Raw genomic sequence first — 22717 nt, forward strand, 5'->3', positions numbered from 1 at the left:
GTTCGAAAGAGCCAGCACACAGAGAACATATCGTGGTTATTTTTCATCGTAAATGACTGGCTTTGGGATAAAAGAATAATGCTGGGTAATTCGAGTGTCCATTTTCTGCTTCTGTAACTTCATGACAATTACTTTGTATGTACAATTTTTAAGGGTTCAACAGCTCTAGAAAGGAAGTGACACCCAACAGAAATGTAAAACTGAAAAAACACTTCAAAAAACAAATGGAAGTTTTGCTGAATTCACTACCACAAGATATTCATGCAAATAATTTAGTTTCAACAGCAGCATTTAGGATTAAAAGTTACCTTACTCTCATTTACTTTAGCTAAGAAGTATTGCGAGGGGTAGCATACATGGTAAGACATAAGCCACGTGACTAGTAGCTCTGAAGTAGAAAAAGTTTAAAGTACAAGCAGTCAGAAGTTACTACTGTAAATCCCTCTTCTCCTCCTTTGAAGCAAGGAATCAATCACTGTCAAAGATTGATCCATCAGCTGTCCAGTCCAGTTATCTGCTCCTATTTTCATACTTAAACATTATACACACAAGAAACCTCTCTGAACATTTTCCTCAATTTCATGCTTCAATGAAAAATTCACATGAATCTAGAATTTAGTTTGTTTCATATACATCAGACCCACTCAGGCATTTATTCCTGTACTCTACCTTAGCTACATGAGGGTTTATGAAAGCCGAAGATCCATCAAATAATTTAGTGAAAATCACTCCTAACCTACTTAAAAGCAATTTCCAGTTTACTCACTAGAGCTTATAGATGCCTCTATGCTTACTGAACAAAAGTCCTCCTTTGCTCTTTATTAGGTAGGAACTTCATGCCTTGTGCATAAAGTAATTGGATTCCTTCCTTCTTCATTACCTGCTTGCAATAAAACTTTTGAAGACAGCATAAACATTTGAGAATTTCGATATGAGAAAATAATGTTAGTCATTTACTATAAGCTTTCAGCAGGTGGGATTTTTCTGACAGCTTATATACTTTCACTATACAAGTTAGTTTGGCCAGTATCTATTTAAAGCATCACTCACAGAAGTCCCAGAATTTTTAAAGGACATTTTACAGCTTTTGTACTTTTTGTACAAGGAAATAAGTAAAAACTAAATTCCTCCATAATACTAAATTTAAATCAAGTCAAAAATGAAAGGTGTTGTTCTGTTTACCTTCCTGTAAGTTATCAGGATTTTTCTCAGACTTGTAACTATATAAGATGAAATTCAACGAGAATGACAGATCAAAAACTTAGGATACCTTTAATAAATGAACTTCCATTTTGACTAAATTGAAAAAAAATAATAATAATAATAAAAAAGAGCCAGAAAACAAGTATACTGCATTGAAGCACAAGAGACACTACAATGGTATCACTCTGAAGTTGTACAGATTGCAATGTCTCAGCATGTAAACTCTGACGCGTTTCTAATCAAGAGAAAAACCACTGCATGTCAACCAAACAAAAAGCTGCAACTCTTCTTTAAAGAAGAACTGCCTCAAACTAACAGTTACTCCAAGGAGAAGTCCTGATTTTATTATTTATGAGTCTATTGCGATTATTCTAATGAATCACTCTTGGACACTGAACTACTCATGCTGATGTAGGTAATTTAATTTAGAGTGTTTGTATCAAGGAAACCAACAAAACTGAAACACTTTTTTTTTTTTTTTAGTTGGAATCTGCACACTTGTAGGCCATTCAGTCTGAAGGAAAACTTTTTTAAGTTGTCCTTGATCTAAGTTTCCATTTTGTAAACCCGAGTATTTGGATTTTGTTAATTTTTCACAGTGTAGGGCAAGTACTTGCCCAGCTTTTGGCTGGGAAAGAATTATTTTTCTTCCTAGTAGCTGGTACGGTGCTGTGTTTTGGATTTTTGGTTAAAATAATTTGATAACACATGGGTATTTTAGTTGTTGCAGAGCAGTGCTTGCACAGAGCCAAGAAGGGACACGGTCAGGGCAGCTGGCCCAGGCTGGCCAAAGGGATATCCCACACCAGATGGTGTCATGCTCAGCAATAACAGCTGGGGGAAGAGAGGAGGAAGAGGGGGGACGTTCAGAATGATGGCATTCGTCTTCCCAAGGAACCACTACCCGTGATGAACCCTGCTGTCCTGGCAGCAGCTGCACCCCTGCCTGCTGATGGGAAAAAGTGAATGAATTCGTTGTTTTGCTCTGCTTGTGAGCACAGCTTTTTCTTTAAGCCATCTTTATCTCAATCCACAAGTTTTCTCACTTTTACCTTTCCGATTCTCTCCCCCATCCCACTGTGGGGGGAGCGAGCGAGCGGCTGTGTGGTGCTGAGCTGCCTGCTGGAGTCAAACCAGGACAGCCCTAGCAGAAGATAACGTACAATGCACTGCATCTTCAGTCACCTGAATGAAAATCTTTGTGGCGGAGCTATCAGACAGCTGCACCTTAATCTTGTCCCATTAATATAGGTTTATCAAGGCTAAGAGGTTATTAATATCTATGAAGTGGATTAGACTATTCTTTTGTTATCACTTCTTGACCACCCGGTGCTGCCATTTTAACAGAACATAAAATGTTAGCTCAGGTCTCATTTACTTCAGTCGATGTATTCCAAGAAAGCTTAAAACCTTTCATGTCTCATACTGAGCTCCTTTCTAGTACCTGCATCAGATGCTCCGAGAGGCCCTTTTAGCCTTGTTCAAAGTAACACAAGCAATGTAGAAGCATCATTTCTTAAAATGAAGATGTCTGGTTTTTATACTTATTGCTGAGACTACATCAGGCAAAACATCTAAGATTGAACACAAGAATTTCAAGGGCAAGTACAAGATTTACTTATTAAAAAGATTTAACCCGCATTTGGTGCACTAATTGTATGCATTCGTTTTCGAGGTGACAAGTCCACAATAGGGTCTGAGACAAGGGGACAAGTTCTTTCTCCCAAGAGTTTGAAGAAAAGCATCGAAAGACTGCATGTTCACTAGGTTACAGTCACAAGGAGTAGGAAGCTGAAGAGGGAGGGATGGCAAGACTGCTGAGAAGGAGAGACCCATAGCCTGCATGCAGAGGTAGCAGTTTTACAGGGATTCTGGGGGTAAGGAAACAGTTTTATAGGGATTCTGGGGTTCAGGATGTGAGCAGAGTTTGCTGCAGCTCACAATCTTTGAAATGACTGCATTTGAACCTAGAATTGAGGACCCACTTACAAGGATGTGTAAAGCACTAGGAAAAGCTGTTTATCAACCCTTTTCCTGTTTTTTCTTAATCTGGTCATGAAAATTAGTTAGATAAAGCTAAAGCATTCTACTTTTAATCCAATAAAACCTGTTCTTAAATCTTTGATAAGTCATTTTAAAGCAGAAAATCTGGACAGATCTGTCATAAAGCTGGGGTTGATCCAGTGTCCCATTACAGCATCTATAAATCAGATTAGAGTGGGAGTGTTTTAATGCACCTCAGTTTGCAAGCTGTGAAATGCAATACACGTGCCTTGCATTTCTATAAGCTGTTTTAAATATGCCTTCAGCTTTAGAACCACATTCTGGTTACACGAACTCTGTTAAAAAGTATTTCGACTCTGTTTATACAGAGCCTGTATAATTAGCCTGGACAATATTACGGGAATACAGCTGTATGAGCTCCAGTTCCTCAGCTCATTCATAACCATGTGGCACTGTACTGAGTTTTGTAAATGTATCCTAGAAAGGATTCAACTGTTTTTCCATTCCTTTTTTTTAATAACTTTCCTTCTAAAAATCTTTAGCCATACATGATACAACATCAGTGTATCTGAATAGATAGATAGATAGATAGATAGATAGATAGATAGATAGATGGATGGATGTGTAATTCCTTGTTTACAGACCTCCAGACAAGAGTAAGCTGTTGTGGGCATGGCACTTGACTGAACTCATAATTAAAAAGCAATCTAATAGGAACCTTGCTTTCTATCCCTATTTGTGGTTTGCATTCTTTTCCTTGACCACAACAGAAGTGTTCTTCTGCTGAAAAAATGCTTTTTGCATGGAACTGAAGTTCATCTGGCATCAGGACCCTACACCTGCAGCCAGTCCCCAGCTCAGGCCTTGGGTCTTTCCAGATGCTGTTTTCCTGCTCACTGGCTAACTCAGCTTGAGGTTTGCTAGCTCTTACACACCTGCCTGTGTGAGCATGCCGAGTGTCTCCAGTTGCTGACCTTAAGGTCCTCTGACCTGAAGCCTTTCTTGTGTCCAACACTAACCTCTTATCCTACTTGTCTGGTAGTCCAACTTGAGGTGTGCTAGTGTTCACACAGGTATGGAAGAAGGAATGTCATGGTTGCAAACAGAAGTTGATACAAACACAGGGTAGCCTGCAGTGATCCTCAATCCTGCTTGTCTGCTCTGATGAGCACAGCGCCCAACAACCTGCATCGAACCTGCATGCATGTGAGTAGCCCGTTATATCCCTTTCTCCCTGCGTATCCTCATGCTTGATCCACCCTCACCCACCTTGATGCCTTCATTTCTCTGCTTTTGGTCTGTCACCTAATTGCATAATTAACCTGTCACCTAATTGCATGTTAATTGCATAATTAACTTTTCACAATCCCAATCCCCTCTGCCCAATCCCCACATTCTTTTCTCTCTGCATCCCATAAGAACTGTTTAATAAATATTTAAGCATCATTAACTTTTCATGTCTATGACAATGTACTAGTTTTTCCTGCATTTTTTTCCCTCAGTTTTGCTCCCATTTCAAATTTAACCACTTTGAAACAATTATTTTAGAAGCTAATTTTAACCTATCACAATCAATACCAAAATGGATTTCGCTCTACTTGAGTAAACTCTATTTTCTTTCTCTTCGCCCTTCATATAACTGTAATTTTTTTAACACCTGCTAAACTGCAATCCAGCCTCGCAGTCTACATCTGTACTGCAAATGGGTCAAACTTCTTTTTGCTTTTATTCCTCCAGCTTAAATAATATGAACCTGTATGAAATTTGTGTGTTCTGAAAATGAATTGTTTTAAAGCATCCCTACTAAATGTCAGGATCACTGAAACTTTAGATTCATAGCTTCAAGGGATTCTGAGCTTTTACAACTGACCCTTCAAAGCGATGTTACAAGACTCCGATTTGCTTATTTGTGCAGCCATTTCAATATTTATGCTCAGATGCAACCAAATCAATTTCTTCTACACCACTGGGTTAGTCTGTTTCTAACTGAAGGCAAAGGATATTTGGTATGTACGGACTGTGTAAACTGAGGATTTAAGTACGTAAGACAAAATCCATAGGTTATCTTGAGCAGAAGTTACCCACGCTACTCCACAGTATAAAATGCACTATTTGCCTAGCAGCCAAGTCTGCAGGATGAACTACAATATCCTCAAGCTGGGAGATAGTTTGGATTAGAAGATCCTGCTCTCTACCTTGTCTTGCTTATATCCCTATCACAGCTAGAGCGGTATCTTCCAAATACCTTTGAGGAAAGAGTGTGAAGACATAATTAGGTAACAGGATTAATGCCAGAGCCATAAAGATTTTTATGCAATTGTTCTAGTGTCACAAGCAACTACCAAAACATAGTAAATTCAGTGTGAATAGCCTTCTTGCCTTTTAATAAAAAGCTGCACAATCAATACCTACGTCAACTGTTAACCTAAACTGAAAGGCTCTGAAAATTTCACGACAATGCCTGTTAACTTCTTATTGAAAACTTACAACACACTATTTAAAAAAAGAAAATACTAAAAGCTAAAGGTTACATTGGAGCTGTTAACATTGCCAGTGGCATCTAAAATTATTTTTATAAAAAATGGGTTACCATCTTTACTCTTAAGAAAGATTTACACATCTGACAGCTCTTCCTGCTACCCAGTTGTCCCATCTCAAGGCCCTGTCTATGCCTTACACTGTAGTATGGATCCTCCCAAGGATTTTAAGCACGTTCTTCTAGCCTAAGCACAGTAAAATGAAAACGAACATAAAGGCACTTTGCTGCTTTGCTCATGATCCAATATTTGTATTATATTAGAAAAACAAAGGAAGCTTATTATACAAAACAAGGTAAGGTTATTATTTTGAGCAACATTCTTTAAATTCAATTTATTTTCCCTGTTCTCAACTTCCTATCTCATCCCATCCTTACTCTTCCTTATATTCAATTTTGCGTGTCAGTACCACTTCTGTAAAAGCATCATACTTGTTTTTGCATGTGATTGATTGTACACAATTTAACTAGTACTGTAATTTTTATAATATGCTTTACATGAGATTGCATATTTGCACTTTCAATCATGCATGCTGCTACGGTTCATATGCCTCAAAATGTGTAAGACTTGGTCATACAGATGTTTTTAATCTAAAGATAATGTCCATCTGCAAATAAGGCTGATTTAGTTCAAGCTAATTTAAGTGCACATTTTCTTTTTGTTAAATATATGTAAGTATATGTAAATTTGTAAGTAAAATCATGTCAACAGACTAAAAGTAGAACTAATGTACCTCAGCACTTATTCCAATTTAAAAATCAATGCATGAAAGTGAAAGTTGCAGTCTAACATATTCCAGCAATTCTGTGTGAGTTGCCTTCCTAACTGTCTCAAGGTCGTACAGAAAAAAGATGAAGCTTATCACAAGCAAGCAGGAGAAACCTGAAAATGCCATCTGTTAATATGTATTGTCAACCCAAAACCCAGGCCTGTTTTAGGTTTTGACTCCATATGCAGGAAAAACAACTGAGGATCAACTAAAACGAAGCATACTTAAGAATACCTTTTGGTTAAAAATAGTTTAAGAAATTAAACAAAGGCAAATTTAACCAAAGTGGCCCAAACCCAAGCTCGTTTTCATAGCTTTAAGATTCCATTTATTTAGAAATAATAACGTGAAAACACTGTTATGCCACGGAGCAGAGTTGAGAGAATCAAGCAGATGCAGAGAAAGCACACTGCACTGAAGAGAAAACATGTGATACCCTTCCTGTGGCTCTTTTTCTAGAACTAAAAAAAACAAATGTCCTTCCTCTCTCATCCCCTATATGACAAAACAAGGCTCTCTTTCAATTGCTTCAACCTACAATATTTATTTCTTAATATCTTTGTCTACAACTCTAATAAATAATAATACCCATGACGGATTACTTCTGTGAAATAAAGACTATTTTTCAAAGCAGTCCTTAAACACGAGTAATCCTTTGTTCCCTGCACAAAAAATGAATTGCACAGCTTTGGGAAGAAGAATCGTGTTGTAAACCATTCATCAGAAGCAACAGAACAACTCAAAAATAATCCGTTCTCTTCCAAAACACTGGAAAGGTATGATTAGAAATATAAAACCAGTCTGCATAGTCCATAAAATGCAGAGCAAGCATAGAAAACAGAACAAGCCTGAAAACTCTTCACCCTCTGTGGAAGTAGGAGGAAGGGAAACAGGTTGTCCTATGTCTTACCACTTACTCCTGACTCCTGAGCTTTAAATCAAATCTACTTTGTTTGAATTTTGAGACAAGCACTATGTATATAAAACAGACTAGACAGTCATAGTGCAAAACCTGTTTATTTCATAGTGCAAAACCTATTTATTAACATGAATCAAGTTCAAGTGATTTAGCAGATCTCATCAATCATATAATCAAGAAAACATTTACAATATCAATGATTTAATTCTGTAGTTACATTTTATTGTTCGTGTCAATATCCATCAAGTCAAAGATACTCCTACAGCTTAAAAGTAAACACCTAAGTACACCACCTCCATCAAACTGGTGTTTAAGTGGAGACAAAAATTTTAACAAGTTTTCCTTCTTCCAGCCAATGGGGACTAATACTCCTCTTGCCTCACTTGCATGGATGGATTGGTTTTTGTGGGAGTTTTACCTGTCTTTGGAGGGTGAGGGGACAACACAAACAACAACAATATGTTCTTCCTCTTCAGTGAAAGAATATTTGACACCATTTGTGCCATATGAAGTGGAAAAGCTGCTAATATATGCCCCCAATTCTACTTCAGGGGTTTGCAAGAACTTTTAAAGTGCAAATAAACTTGTCAGTACCACCGTAACACTGGCCACCTGGTGCAAGTTGGTCCTACCTGGACAGAGGCAGCAGCTTACTCTTACTATTGAGATTAAACTGGCAATTTAGTCCTCAGCTTGGGGAGGAAAAAATAGAATTTGATTGACTGCCACTAAAAGACAGCCTCTAACTTACCCATTCCTGTCACTTATCTCAACTCTATACACAAGAGCCAATTTCAAACTCAAAATGCGCTATAATAAAGCAAATTACACTCAGTGTCAAACAGTACTTCAATTAATCAAGTTAACTGCTGCAGTCCTTTAGAAACATTCATCCTGATATGTTCATGAGAATGAAAAACTTAACTGTGAATATCATTATTAGTTTGCAAAAGCACAAGTAGTTGGTGAACACAAAAATAGATTACAACCCTTAATATGCAGTATTTTACAGAGAAATCATCACAATGTTATCATGAAAGCCTTCGACTGATGCAAAGTCTTTAAAATAAACACCATAAAGAGCTATACTGTGCTGAATCCAAGCACTTAGAAATCACTCAGTGCCATGGGCTTCACTGAACTTTGTAATTTTGGGGATGGTTTTCCAGATCACTACTGGCTAAGTTCTGGATTGCTAGCACACAAATACATCAGATTTCCTTCATTTAATTTAAAAATTAAATCTCTAAAAAAGTTGAAACCTACAAAAATCTGAACATTCTAGTTACATGGACTCTCTCTTCCTTACTTTGGAAGTGCTTGAACTTGAAAGCATCATGCCTGGTTATGCTTATTTTTGTCTGAATTTGTACTGCAGGTGGATATATAATGTATGTTTTGGAACAAAAAAATAGAATGGTCTTAGTCACTGCGATATTCAGGAAGTCTCATTCATAAAACTCAATCCAAGTTCTGTTCTAAATGAAGCATTGTGCAACACAAGTACCTTTACTAAACGAAGTATTGTATCCTTAATAGGCCTCACTTATTAGAAGTCCTGCCAAATGACGAAGAGTTTCCTGTCGATTCTGCAGAGATCAGATTCCATTTGATTATCCCCAAACACCAACTTCCTGGCTCCATTCTGTGCAGCCTTAATGACCAGGTTGCACTGTACCCCATCCCTCCTTTCAGTGGAACAGGTACGAGATGGATGGGGTGCACACTGCTTGAAGCAGCAGCATGAACTTACCTCAAGTGCTCCTTTGGGCTACAAGTGGAGGCTCTACACAAAAGGAACACACAGTTTAAGTTTTACTTCCAAAAACTACTATTGAGGCTTTGGTAGCTCCCTTACACAGTAGTCGAATACTTAGGCTAGGTATTCTTCTCAAAGTTACCAAATGACTAAAATGAACACATTCAATTTCCTGAGGATGAAGAAGTCCTCAGTAGAAATGCTAGAAATAAAAAGGAGTTCAGTGTTTTGCTCCCCAACTAAGAACTAGTTCAATCAGCTTTGGCATAAAAGGAAAACTAAAAGTGGTGGCTCATTTAGGAAAGTTCACCTGCTTTGACTGTGCAATGGACTAATTAATAAGAAAGGAAAGCTACTCAGCAGCTGATGAAAGGGTGGGCAGGATGATGAAGCTTGAAAGATGACTACTGAAAGCTTAGCTGGTTTTTCTCAAAGAAATTAAAAATTTTCCTGTGTTACCATCAGTGGAATACATAGGACTAGTGGCAGACTACAGACTTTCTTCCCTCTCCCTTCACAAACTGGCTCTTAATACATCAGATTTTTTTCAGCTAATTCAAAATCTTAGTAATAATTGCGTTTACAAAACATCTAAAAATTTCCTTCCGTGCATGACAGTCTCTCTTGTGCTATTACTCTTGCTGTTGGCCCTTAAGAAACATTAGGAAACACATGAGTAGCCCCATTTATTTTTTCTTGCAATTCAAGACATTTTATATTGCTATTTATATTGGCATTTCTGTTGCTCGCAAACAAGCTGGGCTTTGGCTGGACACCTCAGCTCCACGTGCTCAGTCCGCGGTTTTCACGTCAAGGAGAACTGCATAGTGATTGTTCCAGCAGTTTTCTTACAATCTTTTCTCAAAGCAGCTGTAAAGGTAAGGTTATTTAAAGCATGAGGAAAAAAAGGCAACTTGAAGTCTGTAACTGTGGAAATGGCACAAGGAGAGGGGGAAGAAGAACCCTGGGTTTCTGAGAGACAAGGGCATTCACTGAAAGAGTGGTGTCGGAGTGCTGGAGATGGCAGAATTTGGTCCCTGCCGGCTTCAGAAAAGACATTAATGGAAGACTTTAAGCTGAAAATTGATGAATGCCTGAAGACCTTGCTGGGAGACACTACAAATGTGAGTTCCTGAATACTGAGCGAGTAACGTGACAAGTAGTTCTGCTTTTATCCTTAAAGCATCATCTTGCTTATTCTGAGCAGAATCAGCTGGCAGTGAATGAAAGGAAAAGAGGATACGAGATATCCCCAGAGAGTCCAGGCCTCATTAGGTCAACCGCTCCCAGAATAAGCTGCCAGATTTCTGAAGAGTATTCGTTCAGTAGTCCCTTACTCCTGAAATATGTCCCTTTATACTTACTAGGTGGTTATTTATCGTGTTCAAGGAAGTTTGCAATTTCACACAAAACGAGAGATTTTATTTCCCGTTCCTTATTAAAGTTAGAAATTCAAGAGCTTCATTCCTCATGCTCCAGTTCTCTGCCCACCCTTATACAGAGATATTACTTCCCTTTAATTTTGGAACTGCTTTATTTAAAATCCGGATATGAATTTGTGAAAGGAGTGTGCTGGCAAAGTAGCACCCGTCTCCTCTGACTGCCAATACGATCTGCCAATAGTTAGAGCCCATGAGGCCTTCAAGTCACTTAACTTCCCATTTAAAACTGCATGCCAGTCTTCTGTGTTACGAGAAGCTCTAGCTCAAACCATGGAAATAATATTTCATTGAAAATTAGCATGATTTGTTCTTGGAAAGCACCCTCTTAAAGCCAAAGAGAAGTCTAAAAGGACTAACATTCACCCAGACTTTACTTTCATCTTCCCGAGGTGTGCCAATAATTGGATTTTAACTGTCCAAGTAGCAACGCCCCAAAAAATTGTTTTTCAAACCTTTGCAGAGATGATCTAACAAAGGCAATTAACCCCTCAGAGTACAATTTTGACATCCCAGAAATAGTCATTTTACTGATTAACTTACTGTAATTTAAAACACAAATTGGAATCCAGACAGATTACCATACCAGCCCTAATTGAAATATTTGGCCCATATTAGAAATTCTGAAAGCAAAGATAAAATTCTAATTTCCTGACATGATAGGTTAGTGTATAACCTCATGTATGCTGATCGTCTAGTATTCCATTTATTATTCAGTTTTCCTGGAGAAACTGAAGAGCGTTGACACTGAACACTGTAGTTTGTATTGATAGGTTAGTTATATTTTAGCAAGTCTTAAACATCATCTTTAGAAAGACACAAACTACTGCTGAATCAATGAAGCTTTCAGTATAAACTTTGATATCTACTGGTTACAAGAAGTTTTTTATATAGGAATAAGAACAGTTTTATCAACTGAGACCCATGACCAACAAGCATGCAGTACTAGAGGATCAAATGAGCACGTCGGAGGAAAGCTAACTCCCTGTCTTTTCTGACTGCTATCAGCCTATTACCAACACGAAAAACCTTCAGACCACTAGACCAGGCTTTATGAAGCACCAGAAGCTATAATTAATAACAGCAAGGCTGACAACATTACTATTCCATAGTAAGATTTCATGAGGTAGATCTCAATTAGACTGAAAATAAATCATTACAACTGCCAGTAGCTTGGCAACATCACCAGTTTTTAGAAACTGCAGGATCTGATGTGGAACACCACAGTGTTGGCTATTCCCAATAAACCACTAACCACTGGGCTAGACTCATTCTGCAGCTGACATAACAAGAGCCTGTTAAAATAGAAATTACCCAGCCGTTTTGTCACAGAAAATGGAACGGCCCAGAAAAATCGAGTCAGAACCAAGTATCCTTGCTACTCACTGTTCTGCAGAAGATCTCGTTTGGACCTTGAAGAAATTGCTAATTACCTGACACAGTAATACAATACTGAAATAATGCTGTTTACTAAACCCATGTTATAAGCATTCAGCAGTATGTGAAAATGCAAGAGAAACAGGGCTGGATACTCAGCTTGTGAAAGACTAAAGATCAGTTAGTCACCAGTGAAAAGCTCTTATATGCAACCACAGGAGCAGATCAGTTGGTTCCTTGACGCAGAGACCAGAACATAAGCACTGAATGTCAACATTTTGCTTTTTTTTCATTTGTTTTAAAACTCATTTCCAAAGCTAACAAATTTGAATTCAGTATAAGATACAAAAATGACACTAGGAACTTAAGGCTCATAGAGGTACATCACTTTTGGAAAGCTATCTGAAGTTTTCTTAATAGTTTCATTTCCAACTTTTTGCTAGCTTAAAGCCTCCTCCTCCCCCCTAGTCTTCATTGATTCTTCTGTAGGATGGCTAAAACACTGCTTGAATCATCTTAATCAACAAAATTCCTGTAAAACTGACAATTGCTTGGTTGCATGCTTTTACTTTATTGACTTTTCAAGCCTGGAATGTCTACACTTGGTATACAATGCCTGATGAAGGTGACCAGTGACTGCACATAGGAAGTGCCCAAAGAATTCTTAAGTTGTTTCCTCTTCAGAAAGCTCGGAACTGGGATAAATTGCCATCTGCTGCTTGTGGTGGTTGCTGGGAATACACTGTGGTCAAGACTCCATCCTCCTCCTACTGATTCAACACGCAACATTTAAGATACCCTGCAGTCAGTCTTAACTGGACACAAAGTCCATCATTATTAGTCAAACTAAGAAGAATATTATTGTTTATGATCTCCTGAAGCTGAATCATGAAAAAAAACAGCGATGTATGACTCTATACACATAAATAAAAACCTTCTGATCCTCTATCTCACCACACCACTTTCCAATGGAAACACAAACATTCAATATAGGTCTCTTTCCCTTGGATTCTAGAAACTGACTGCAATTTTAAAGTAACATTTACAGGTGGTATCTAAAAATAGTGTATTTTGAGTGATCCTTAAAAGCCTTGAAAAGCCCCAGCTTAAAGAATCTTTTAAATCAAACAGACACATAGATGAGTTTCATTTGAGCAACCAGTGCTGTTGCATTAATAATGAAATAAAATGCACTGCATGCTCAAACACTTTGCAGCTGCTACAACAGCACTATTACCTAATGCAGATGTATTTACAAAATGCCACGTTTTGTAGCACAAGCATTTAAAATCAAAATACGTCTTTTTCTTGCTTAATCATTAAACTGGTAACCTAATGACAGTAGACATTAATGACATTGGGACGTGATCATGGATATCTAATCATGTTAATATAAATCTTGTCAGTAGCATTTGATTTGGGCTTTATGTCAAGTGTAAGGGAAGCCCCTCTGCTCTAACTGTGCACTGCTGTTCTTTCTTCTCACTTAAATCTTGCCATGTGATTACCCATGGTTAAGGGTCCCTTGCAAAAGCAACTTCTCCCTCCCCACAACCAACACTAGACCTCTAGACTTTAAAAAGTTAACACTTAGAAACCACAGCAATATTTTTAGCCCATACAACTGAACAACGTTGTTCTAATCACGAGAATAAAACACTTAATTTGGCTGGATGCAAAAAGCCTGTACTTCTACAAAATTTCAAAAAATAATAATTTTAATATTTGTATTACCACCCTTAAACATGCTTTGACCTCCTAACATATGTGTAAGGACATCCTTTCCCACTAGCTCACTGAAGACTCATGCTGTCATAACAAACTTGCTTTGTTGTTCCAAAACTGCTTTCCAATTCCAGAAAAAAAGATATTTAAATTGGGGAGGGTTTTTTCCTCATCCACAGATGCGTATATTTTTGTACTTATTTTTGGTTATGCAAAATAAATATAAAATATGTAGAAAATTAATAAACAAAATAAAAACTGAACTAGAAATATACCCACAATTATGATTTATGAATACACATTTTTCATAGTTGTAACACAGCACTACTGGCAAATTAACTGACAAATGGGAGTCCCCACTGTGTTCTGTGGACTACGCAGCAGATACGAACATACTAATGGAGTCACCTAATTGGTGAGAGGACATTTGTCTCAGAAGAAATTGTTCTATCTAATACTTAAATTATCCCTTCCATTTCTGTTAATATTAACTCTACAAGCAGTGTACATCAGTGCACATGAAATTTTAAATGTACCTATGTTGCTAAAACTGCTCGTTACGCTTTAATATAGTTGCTGAAAAAAGCAGCTTAAGCTGGTTTGTCTGTCACATTTTGTCGAATGCTTTCAAGTTACCTAGATTGAAGTTAGTAATTCAATTTTATAATTATACACCTGTTCAAAATGATTCATTTAAGAAAGACAGCATTAAATGATCACACTGTGCTCAATAAAGCTGCAAATTTTCTATGTAAGAATGTTAATGGCACATGTTGAAAACCTGAATCATCTGAGCTTAAATCTTAACAAATCCTAACTCACTTCCCTGCTCCACCAAACACATTCCTCATCAAATGGTCAACCAACGTCTGTACGCAAGCAGAAGTACAAACATTAAGTACACCATTCATGTGGTTATCGAGGTAACTATTCATGTGTGCGCATGTGTATATACATTATTTCCTCTGCAACTAAAAATTTCATTTTTTCAAGTCCTCACACATCTAACACTACGTGTAATTTTTAAGAAACTGGGAAAAATATTCTTACCTTTTCAATTGCTACTTGTTTTGATGTTTTTTCTGATTCTTTCTCTCTCTTTTTCTCTTCTTTCTTCTTTTCTTTTTCCTTCTGAAAAATGAATAAAAGCATTTTGCTAGTACTCAATAACAATACATTCGCAAACATACTGAATACAGAAAAATCTTCAGCTAGTCCCTTTCAAATACAGAGGCTATGCTTTTATCTGTTCTGCTTCCAGAAGTATCTTTTGTTCAAATAGTACTACCAAAAAATCCGTGGTTTTTTTTTTTTTCCAAATTTAAGAAAATACTATATTGCCTTCTTATTTGCATTTCTTCTTGTGTATAAGCAGAAAGTAAAAGTATCAGTGTTGCTTTTTCCTGAGCCAAGGAGATCTAAAAAGAAAAAACATTTCTAGCTGCCCACAGAAAACCATTCAGGAAAGGCCACATAGTCACAAAAACAAACAAAACTTACTAAAGCTTGCTTCTTCCTTTTTACCTGATTTAGCCACCCTACATAACCTAGTAAAGAAGTCTTTCCACAATAACTTTGTTTTTGCAACTACCCCTTACTACTCACTAATAGTGATGTCCCGTGCAAAGAAGAGAAAGAACCAGGTGTGCCATCCTTGACTAGTACCAACGATTCTTAGCATCAGAGGAATTACTTTCCTTGCATCATCCATAATTTCATAAATCAGAATCTGCCTTGAATTTCTGCTTCAGAAATATTGAAAAAAAAATATCAAAAGGTACAAGTAAGTAGGTTTTTATAAATCTTGCAATCTTGGTTCAAAACAGCAGGACATCGTCACTTCTAATGGTGGTGGCAGCAGTCGCCGTGTGCTGACCACCCAGCTCTGGGGCTGTGGGGAGGGCCTGGCGCTGCTCCCTGAGGTGGAGGGTGAGGGCACACAAGAGGTGTGCTTGGGCAGATGGATTGCCCTGCCTGGTGGCCAAGATTCAGGAAGAGCTGGGGAGACGGGGAAGCACCTGGGAATCTGAAAAGGTGATAGATGAATGGAGCCATGCTCTGCTTTCTCAGGTATGCACGTGCCAACCTGGCATCTGATCTGCATCAGGAGCAAGGCAGCACCTTGAGGGACATGAAAGAGTGGAAGCAAGTTACCACATGGAGCTGGAAGAGGAGCTGTCTGCCTGCTCAGTTTCCACTACCGAAGAGGTGCAAGGTTCTGGGAGTGGCAGAGGAGGAATGTGCAAAGAAGGAAGAACAGACATCCATGCAAACTCTCCCTCCATGGTCAGATCAGCCAAGGCCTCACAGCAAGCACAGCACCAAGACCGGCACCGTGAAGAAATGACAGAGGGTTGTAGCTGTAGACGACTCCATCCTCAAGGGACTGGAGGCTCCCATCTGCAGGCCAGACCCTCTCCACGGAGCAGTTTGCTGCCTCCCCAGGGCTCAGATCAAGGATGTTACCAGGAAACTTTCAAGTGTAATGCAGCCTTCAAACTATTGCGTCAAGCTATACATTCACTGCAGTGAATGGAGCTCCATATGGGTGGCATTCACCAATGGTGTTCCCTATAAACAGCTCTGATACCAGAATTTTTGTTTTAAGGAACTCCAAGAACACTCTTTCTTCACAGCTTCAAGTAATGCTTCAAAAATGCTTTCAAAAGCTTCACTGTGTTTACCAGATGGATTGAGGTTATTCAACAGAGGTTTCTCAAGACCCAAGTAACCCCTGTGTATTATTTAATCTTGTATTAACTTAATCTCTGACCCTGAAAAGCGAGACTACCACATAAACCAACCTGAAGCACAGGCAGCTGTCAGTCAAGCAACATGAACTGTTAGGAACACAAAATGCAGTCCAAACCAGGGGACCAGCCAACACTGCACCTCACCTGTGGCAGTGTCAGGTACAAGAGAAAGCTTACCGGGACAAGTATTGAGAGCGGGGTTTTATGTTGAAGCCATCATAATAACCTGAAATTTGCAGGTTTATTGAAGTAAGATTGCAAATGCACAGCCAGGCCTTTCAAACAAAGCTTAATCTTCCCATCATAGCTGCATTACTGATTCCAGCACCAACTTGCATTCGAAACACTCCCCAAATCCTGTGACTGCAATAATGTATAGGGCACAAATACACCATTGGAGCAACAGAGATTTCTTTTTCCAAAAGTCTTTTATCCCTTTCCTCGCTGCTTTCTCAAGTTGAATAATTTAAGTACACTTAATCTCCTCCCTTATGGAAGCTCTTTTATGTCTTAGACGCTATTTGTTTCTTCTCCTCTTGGAAAAGGTTATTGGAAGTATCATAGCAGTACTTACTTTTCAAATAGAGTATTTTAAGTTTACTACAATATGTCAAGTGAAAGAAGAGAATTTTTTTTTATATATGATCTTCTTCAAGATGTCCTGATTTCCAGTTTGACTTTAATATTTTTTAAAATATATTTTGTTAGAGAAATTTCACTTTCAGAGGGAGAAGTATCAGAAAATTTTAATTTTTCAGACTTCAGGAAAGAAGAGAGCTTGCATTAAGCTTCATGTGGCAAACACTCCATAAAGGTGACCAAATATAAATAAGAAATGCCTCTCAAGGCCTTTATAAAACTCCTGCGTTCTTCATAGTGAAGATGTGAAGACAAACTGTACACTCGTGTTTCCACCTCCACACCTCACAAAGCCCACAGGACTTCTCTCAGTTCCCAGAGGCTTTATTTTTGCTAAACACATTTTCACTGAGGACTTAAAAACCCATAACTTCATCTTCACACTTCACAAGTCCAATATGCAAGCTTTCTGCTTCAGCTCCGTTAGATAAAAATGAATTCAGACTAAATAAAAGCATTTCTCAGAGGCTGTATTCATGCCAGAACTTCAAGTCAAGTGTTTCATTACTTGCAAAATTAGTCAAAAGACACTATCAAGATCATAATGTGAAATTGTCTTTATACTGGTCCTAAATTCTAAGCAAAAATCATTCATTTTTCCCCAAGATTCATTTCCAACAACACGGTATACGAGTTACATAGCGGAACTTTTAAATTGGAATACAAGAGAGGAGGTTAATAAATGAAAGGTGAGTTTAGTTACAGAATGGCAGCTGAGATTCCTGCTACAACATTAAGAGCATGTCACATTCCCCAAGGCTTGTGGTCTTGTCCATGACACTAACTTAAATTTTAATTAATGTCAAATATAGCTGAACTGAAATCATTTATAACATCTGGTCACATTTTCTTTGTCTAGAAGAAAAAAGCATGATATACATTTAGATCATAACTTTTTTCATATACTGTATACAGTCTCAATTTAGAGTGAAATACACAAAAGAACCCAGCAATCTCATTTAAAAATATGCATTTCATTATTGTTATGAATCGTAACATTTACCAAACTTTCAGGCAAATGATATCTCATCCCCTACCTGGGTATGTGTGAAAATTCAAAGGTCCTTCTACACAGTAAATATAACTTTAATACATGCGCACATACCCCAAGTAGAAGGGATATTAAAACCACGTAAGTTAACAGAAATACAGAATTAATTCCATGACCCTCATCTCCAAGGAGACTGAAGTCACTGGCTGGAATAGCACTGATCATTTAGGTTCTGAAACAATTAATATTAAGAAGTTATCAAGAACTATTCCTGAGGAGAAAGGGCAAAGTCACTCAAGCCCATTAGCTTGGAATGAAAAAGTTTTTCCACACAGCTCTGAGACACTAAACCAGAGCAAAATCTGAATTTTGACACGTAAAATCTGAATTGTGACACGTAAACGTTAGCACATATCACTCATGCATATGTTTTGTCCCACTCTATCAGTTCTTTTAATTTATCAAGCCCTGGAAGCGAGGGGGGAGAGAAGTACTTTAAATGCCTTAAGTATTACTAACAATACAAATTACCTGGTTAGCTCGCTGAAATTACTCTATAGCAATGCAAACATTTGTGCAAAGGAGCAGATTAGATAACTTGACAAGAGTTACAGCAGAAAACCCAATATACCTCTGCTTTGCTCTTCTCAGCAGCAGCTTGCAGAGGAGAGGATGTCAAAGGTTGAGCAGTATCAGAAGAGGATATCTGTACAAAATAGAGGAAAGAAATGAGAAGGAAAATAAGCAAGAATAGGTGGGAAATGGGTGGATGGGGAACAGAGGCAGCTAAGACATGATTTTCATTCTCTTTTAATAGTTTTGAGAGTATAGAAAAAAGAAACATACAACACAGAAAAAGCAAAAGTAAGAAACAAAGTATTTCCACTTAACTTCATAAATTTTCTCAGTACAATTTCTAAAGGAGATCTGTCAAGTAGGAACGAGTGACTCCTAATGAGGTTCACTAGAACAGCATGTAAGCAAATGAACCTGGATATGATCGTATCACAGGCCTACGAGAAATAATTAGGTTTCATCCATTTTTCAATTTTTTCTAACGTGACTCCTGAAATATTAATGTCCTGAAGCATGAAGGCATACTGTCCCCAGAGGAGGGGGGGGAGAAAGAGTGCCTTTGTTCTTGTTCACTGCCTCAGTAATTTTATTAAAAACAACGCAAAATAACTCTGGAAGTTATTCAGTAATTAAAGTTGTAATTAACTGTCCTCTAAGAGCACTCCAGAGGAGTAAACAGCTTAATGCAAGGCAGCATCCTAGGGGTAGGATGCCAGACCTGCCAGTTGATGCTTCTTTCCTAGGACCCAGTACATAAATTTGCTATAAGCACTGCTAGACTTGCAGAGTGGTCCAAAAGGTTTAAGTTTGATATGCAGCCGATGCAGTTTGCTCAAGAAAATGGGATTTCTCTAAATGCATTTCCATACATCTTCCTATTCTGTTTCTTTATGCATAGTTGATCACTTTAATGGAAACATTATCTTTCCGTTACACTTACTACAAAAATGCAACAGAATTACCTTTACCAAACAGGTAGTAGATCCTGAGAGCTATAAAGGTGACACTTCTGCTATGTCTTGGATCATCTCAACTATCTACAGGGAAAACTTAGAAGTAAATGAAGCTATTGCAGAGCAGGCCATTATGCTGGATCAAAACAACCAATTTAGATGACAGTGTTTTTTTCCTGTAGCTTTCAGTTTCCTTTTAGTGCCTTTTTTGTTGTTGTTAAATAAAAGTATCTTATATCTACATACTTCATATTTGCTACAAACAATCCTGCCAGTGCCATAGCCCATATATCTGGATATTCATAGAGTATATATATACATTTTTTTCACAAACTCAAACTATACTTAACCTGGAAGGTGGTGTAGTTTCAGCAAAGCTTTTTAAAGCGTTCAGTTTTAAACCAGATTTAACCTACAGAGACATGGAACAGAGTCCTCTGTTTTGAATTTACTGTTTTAAAATCCTCAGGTTATCAAAGGAGTTAGGGATACATCTGCTGCAAGAAAGCAGTCCTACACCGTAGCATTCAGTTGCTATAGGAACACAGGGATCCTGGTTATTCCAATTACACCACGCTGCAGCCATATAAAGGTGTCAGAAAAATAGGTAGGTACATACCCTAAACAATGAGCTCTAATAACATGCTCTTCATCAACATTTCACTTAAATGCAAGTGTGTGAAACCGTGATACCATCTTATGTATGGTTTCTATAGATAAAGTACAATTTTTGCTTTCAAAAAATTGTTTGGAATTCTTCAGCTTTTAGAGAATTTGACAGTTGCTCTCACAGGTGAACAGCAGGTAGCAGTTACTCACCCCATAGAACCAGATGAGCAGAAGTGCATTTGGGTGTTGGGGGATATCAGCACTATAGATGCTTGTGTCACATTTCTGTTTCTATAATAGTTCTTCTCGATCTGTATTTCATCTTCAAAAATTAAAGGATCATCTAACCTGGGATGTGATAATCCTACAAAGGCCTGAAATTATTGTAGCTTTGCCTATCAAGTAATGGAGAAGTGGCATGCAAGTTGTAAGCAGCTAGACAGGGACGAGCAGTGGCAGTCTGTCCTGTGATAGGATCAGGACGTACAAGCTGAGAAATGCCCAGAGGAAGCATTTATAGACACACAGCTCTGCATTCACTTCAGGCTAAACACCGGCTCTTCAAAGCACACTTGACATATGCGAACACTTGACTGAGCAGGAATACAAAAGGTGTATGAGTGAATATAATTTTTAAAAGAAAACGCTTTACAATGTATAGAACTGATTAAATTTATATAGTGGAAGTAATGGTGTGAGTTCAGGCTGCCTAACAGTTTCTATCATCACTGCATCATGTTACATTGTTATCTACCATGCTGCACCAGATAAGGAAATCTGAATTAAAAAAAACATCGAGTCAGACTGGGTGGCTGGATAAAGCTAAACATGAAACAGGATTGAAAGACAGACGGATGCAGTCTGCTGTAGAGTTGTCAGGGTACCAGAGAAGCCTGGAGGATTACTTGCCACTGGTACAAATGGATGCTTGAGGGACCAGCAGCATCCTGTTACCATTCCCAGCTCGCTCTGAACAAGCCCCTCCTGAGCTAAGAGCAGCCCAGCGTGGCACTGACTGCAGAGGAGCCTTAATGAGAGCTGGAGCAAAGCAGCCAGCATCAGCCCCGGCAGAGCCAGCTATTTTGCCCCTAGCTGATGCTCAGGTGTTTCCCTGCGTCACGTCCATATACCAGAAGGAGCACCAAACACGGCTAAGAACTGTAATAATGCTGCAATGTACGGGCATTTTGTTATCTTGGGATTCTGAATTTTGACTAGTATCAAAGTCATTATAAAAGCTGATCTACTCTTCCAACACAGATGATTCTGTGATACTGTCTTCAAGCATAAAGAGACAAGACTCAATCATCAAGAACTTGTTTTCCAGTTTGCAAAAATTTTAAGTCAAACTCAGCCACATGTACTGTTTTTGCAAATCACTAAAGTTGCCTGATGCTCTGAGATCTCAATAAAACCTTGTACTGTCCCCGGACTATTACTTTGCAAGGTCGTGGTGTGCTCTTGTTCTCAAACCGCAGCACACTCCACAGATGTGCATGTTATAATGTACAGCAAAAACCTCATCAAATAATCCTTCTCGTTCGCATAAATCATCCTTAAACAACTTCAACACTATTCCGATGATTTTATTGCAAAAATGCATGTTTGAGCACTCTCAAAGTTAGCATTGAGAGCTTCTAGACCCTGCCTGCACTGCTGGCACACCACTAGTGAAGTTCATAAAGTCACTGAACAACTGAAACGCTGACGAGGAACAGTGGCTAACAAGTTGTGTGTTGCTGCCTTACAGTTCCAGCAAATCTTTGTTTTTAAAACCACTACAGTGCTAAAGCAGCACATGAAGCTGTCCCAGTTTGTTGGCAAGCTAACGAAGCTCATTTGACTAACAAATGGCAACTGAAAAAGCATCTGCTCGGTGACCTACTTCCACGGTTGTGCTGATAGCGCCGGCTGGCCAGCAGCGTGAGTGCTGAGGTTCAGAGCAGCTCCTGGATCAAACCCGTCGCTCACCCAGCTCCGCAGTGCTGCAGGCTGTGCTGCTCACACTGCCCCTAATTAGTGGAAAGCCCCAAACGCACCTTGAATATTTATAGCTGATCACCGCGCAGGATGGCCGACCACGGTTTTTAATAATGATTTTAAAACCTTTTTAGTAGACTGAGATCATTGCAAAGCAGCACTATGTGATCCCATCTCATAGTAATACATGGTTTCTGTTTGGCATTTACCAGCCTTTCTTAATAATGTTCTGTGGGGGTGATCAGAAACATCGCTAGGGAAGATCAGCTCTCCAACTGAGAGCAACTTCCAGTCCCTAAAATACTGTTGTTTACAAGCAGACATCCCCCTCTGTAGAGTGCCAAAAAAAACACGGTTTGCAAAACCACCACTCCACAGCAATAATCCTGTTACCACTTCCCTGATTTGTCAGTTTTAATTCACTTCTTACACTCCATTGGAAGCAAAAAGAAAGTTTCTAGAAAAACAGGCCAGTGCTGATACC

The 22717-nt window shown here is 38.4% G+C and overlaps 1 protein-coding gene across 1 annotated transcript in view; it reads right to left on the bottom strand.

Moving 5' to 3' along the window:
• SMAP1 (small ArfGAP 1) overlaps positions 1 to 22717 on the bottom strand; it is an 83159-nt gene that overhangs the window by 28858 nt on the left and 31584 nt on the right. The window contains exons 5-6 of the mRNA XM_032184099.1: positions 18747 to 18821; positions 14783 to 14863 (exon numbers count right to left, since the gene is read on the bottom strand). Coding sequence (XP_032039990.1) covers positions 14783 to 14863; positions 18747 to 18821 — 156 coding nt within the window. The remainder of the gene's footprint in view (positions 1 to 14782; positions 14864 to 18746; positions 18822 to 22717) is intronic.

The sequence above is a fragment of the Aythya fuligula genome, chromosome 3, assembly GCF_009819795.1.
Source record: "Aythya fuligula isolate bAytFul2 chromosome 3, bAytFul2.pri, whole genome shotgun sequence".
NCBI classification, from domain to species: Eukaryota; Metazoa; Chordata; class Aves; order Anseriformes; family Anatidae; genus Aythya; species Aythya fuligula.